The 2,573-nt window shown below is 60.5% G+C and overlaps 1 protein-coding gene across 1 annotated transcript; it reads right to left on the bottom strand.

Moving 5' to 3' along the window:
• Positions 1-999: 999 nt before the first annotated feature.
• On the bottom strand, positions 1,000-2,557 carry MRPS2 (mitochondrial ribosomal protein S2). Its single transcript, XM_010182134.1, has 3 exons — positions 2,548-2,557; positions 2,203-2,332; positions 1,000-1,605 (listed from the first exon to the last, which is right to left on the bottom strand). The coding sequence occupies exon 3, from the start codon at positions 1,599-1,601 to the stop codon at positions 1,062-1,064; it is 540 nt and encodes a 179-aa protein (XP_010180436.1). The 5' UTR covers positions 1,602-1,605; positions 2,203-2,332; positions 2,548-2,557; the 3' UTR covers positions 1,000-1,061.
• Between the last annotated feature and the right edge of the window lie 16 nt (positions 2,558-2,573).

Consider the following 2,573-nt stretch of genomic DNA (forward strand, 5'->3'; position numbering starts at 1 on the left):
CCGGCAAGGTTGGTCCTCCTCCGGGAGCAGCTCCCCGCGCCCGAGGTAGACGAGAGCCGTTCCCTTCACCCGCCAGGACGGAGCGGGCCTGGGGGAGACCTGCTCGCACCACACCGCGCCACGCCGAGCGCCCGCCAGAAAGACAGTGGAGCTCCCGCCTTCCGCTTATATAGGGCGGCGGACGGAAGCGCCGCGGGGACAATCCACGCAGCCCGTTCGCTCCCGTGAGCGCCCCCTGCTGGGCGGGAGGACGCGGAGCAGCGAGAGGCCGAGGCCAAGACAAGGGACCGGCCCAAGGACAGGGACCGGGAGAGGGACAGGGAGCGGGACCCCTGGCCCGCATCTCTTCCCCGGCGCCGCAGGGCTGCCCTGAGCCCTCCCTCGGAGACGCGAGGTGCATTAGGGGCTGGATTTCCTTTTTCCCAACTGCACCCTGCCGTCCCCAGCTCCCCAAAGCAGTGGCAGAGGTTGGATCCTGGGACAAAGCAGGGATCCTCCACCCGTAATGCATCAGCCACACTCACTTCCCCCCTGCTCCCAGCCTGCAATGTCCTGCATGTCCCCAGGCTGGGAACACCCTTCACCTCCCCACCCTGTGACCCTAAACATTTGCCAGAGACTCCCCTGTACCTTCCCATTTCACAAGGAAAGCAAGAAAAAGGATCACAGGGATCACTTTATTTGTGGTATCAAGAACAGGCACGAGATACAAGTAGTTTTCATGTGAGATCGCAAGCTCACAATAGGAATAGGAAGGCCACAGGACGGAGGCGCCTTCTCACAACAGGGACAAACACGAGGACAGGAGCGGGGTCTGGCCTGGCTCCATGTCCCCTTGCATCGCTCTGGACAATTTTAATTCGAGCTGGAGACCCACCACAGCTGTGACCACCATAGGATCTCTGCACAGCAGCACTGCTGGGGGGTCCCTTGCAGCAACCAGCTCAGCTCTACCAAAAACCAGTGCTCTGGGTGCAGGGTCAGTCCTGCAGTGGCCACAGGAGTGGAGCAGGATGCCCATTACCAAGCTGTTGGGCACAGCCAAGCCTGTCCCATGGGCTCTAATTGACCTTTGCTTTGCTCTGCAGCTCTTCAAAGACCTCGCTCTCCCTCCTCTTGTCCTTGGCGCGGATGATGGTCATCCTGAAGAGCTTGCAGTAGAGCTCCATGGCGGTGGGGCTGTCGTCGTTCCCGGGGATGGGGTAGGTGATCAAGCAGGGGTTGCAGTTCGTGTCCACCACCCCCACCGTGGGGATGTTCATCTTGGCAGCATCCCGGATGGCCACGTGGGGCTGAAAGACATTGTTGAGGCTGCTGAGGAAGATGATGAGGTCGGGCAGGCGGACGCCGGACCCGAGCTGGATGTGTGCGTTGGTGAGCAGGCCGCCCTGCCAGTAGCGGGTGTGGGCGTACTCCCCGCAGTCCCGCGCCGTGCTCTCGACCAGGTGGCAGAACTGGCGCTTGCGGCTGATGAAGAGGATGATGCCCTTGCGGTAGGCGATGTGGGCAGTGAAGTTGAGGGCCAGCTGGAGGTGCTGCATGGTCTGGTCCAAGTCAATGATGTCTTGATCCAGGCGGCAGCCAAAGATGTAGGGCTCCATGAACCTGCAGAAACAGAGGGAGGGTGACACAAGGCGATGTGGGGGCAGGGTGCTATGGGCATCGAGCAGGGTTTCTGAACGCAGCATGGCCCGGCACAAACCTTCTCACACCCCAAATCCCAGCTGGTACCAGAGTCTGACACCCCGCTCGGTGCCCACATTGTGTGGGGTCCCCGTGCTTTCGCAGGACAGTAACCATGCATGGACAGAAACGTGGGTCTGTGTGGGCAGTTCCAGCCCCAGATGTGGTCAAGGGAAGCCCCGTGATCACAGAATCACAGAACACAGAACGTTAGGGATTGGAAGGGACCTCACAAGCTCATCCAGTCCAATCCCCCTGCCGGAGCAGGAACACCCAGATGAGGTCACACAGGAAGGCGTCCAGGCGGGTTTTGAATGTCTGCAGAGAAGGAGACTCCACAACCTCTCTGGGCAGCCTGGGCCAGTGCTCTGTTACCCTCACTGTGAAGTTTCTTCTCAAATTTCAGTGGAACCTCCTGTGTTCCACCTTGTGTCTGTTACCCCTTGTCCTGTCATTGTTTGTCATTGTGATGCTGTCAAGGGAAGCACTTCTGATGTCACCAAGCGCTGGATCACTCACCGATGCCGACATCCCTTTTTGTGCCCCAGGTGCACACGGGCATCAAAGAGGTCTTTCAGGGAGAAGAGCTCCTTCACGTTGAAGAAGTCGGGGTGGTTGAGAGGCTCGGACAGCAGCTTCTCATCCAGGGCTGGGAAAAGGGAAATCAATCCTTGTTGTCTCCTGTTGAGTTTGCAGGGAACGAGCTCGGACTGGAGAAAGGGCCCCAGTGCACCCACGACCACTTGACCGCGACAAGGGCCTGGTACTACCAGCAAGGACACGGCGGTCTCCACAGGAACCAGGGGTGCGGGGGCCCGGCTCGCTGGACCCGCCCTGTTTCCCCGGGGAAGGGGCAGCACTCACCGCGGGGCCGGGCCGCCGCCGGGGCC

Source organism: Mesitornis unicolor, unplaced genomic scaffold (assembly GCF_000695765.1).
Source record: "Mesitornis unicolor isolate BGI_N332 unplaced genomic scaffold, ASM69576v1 scaffold43573, whole genome shotgun sequence".
Lineage (NCBI taxonomy): Eukaryota > Metazoa > Chordata > Aves > Mesitornithiformes > Mesitornithidae > Mesitornis > Mesitornis unicolor.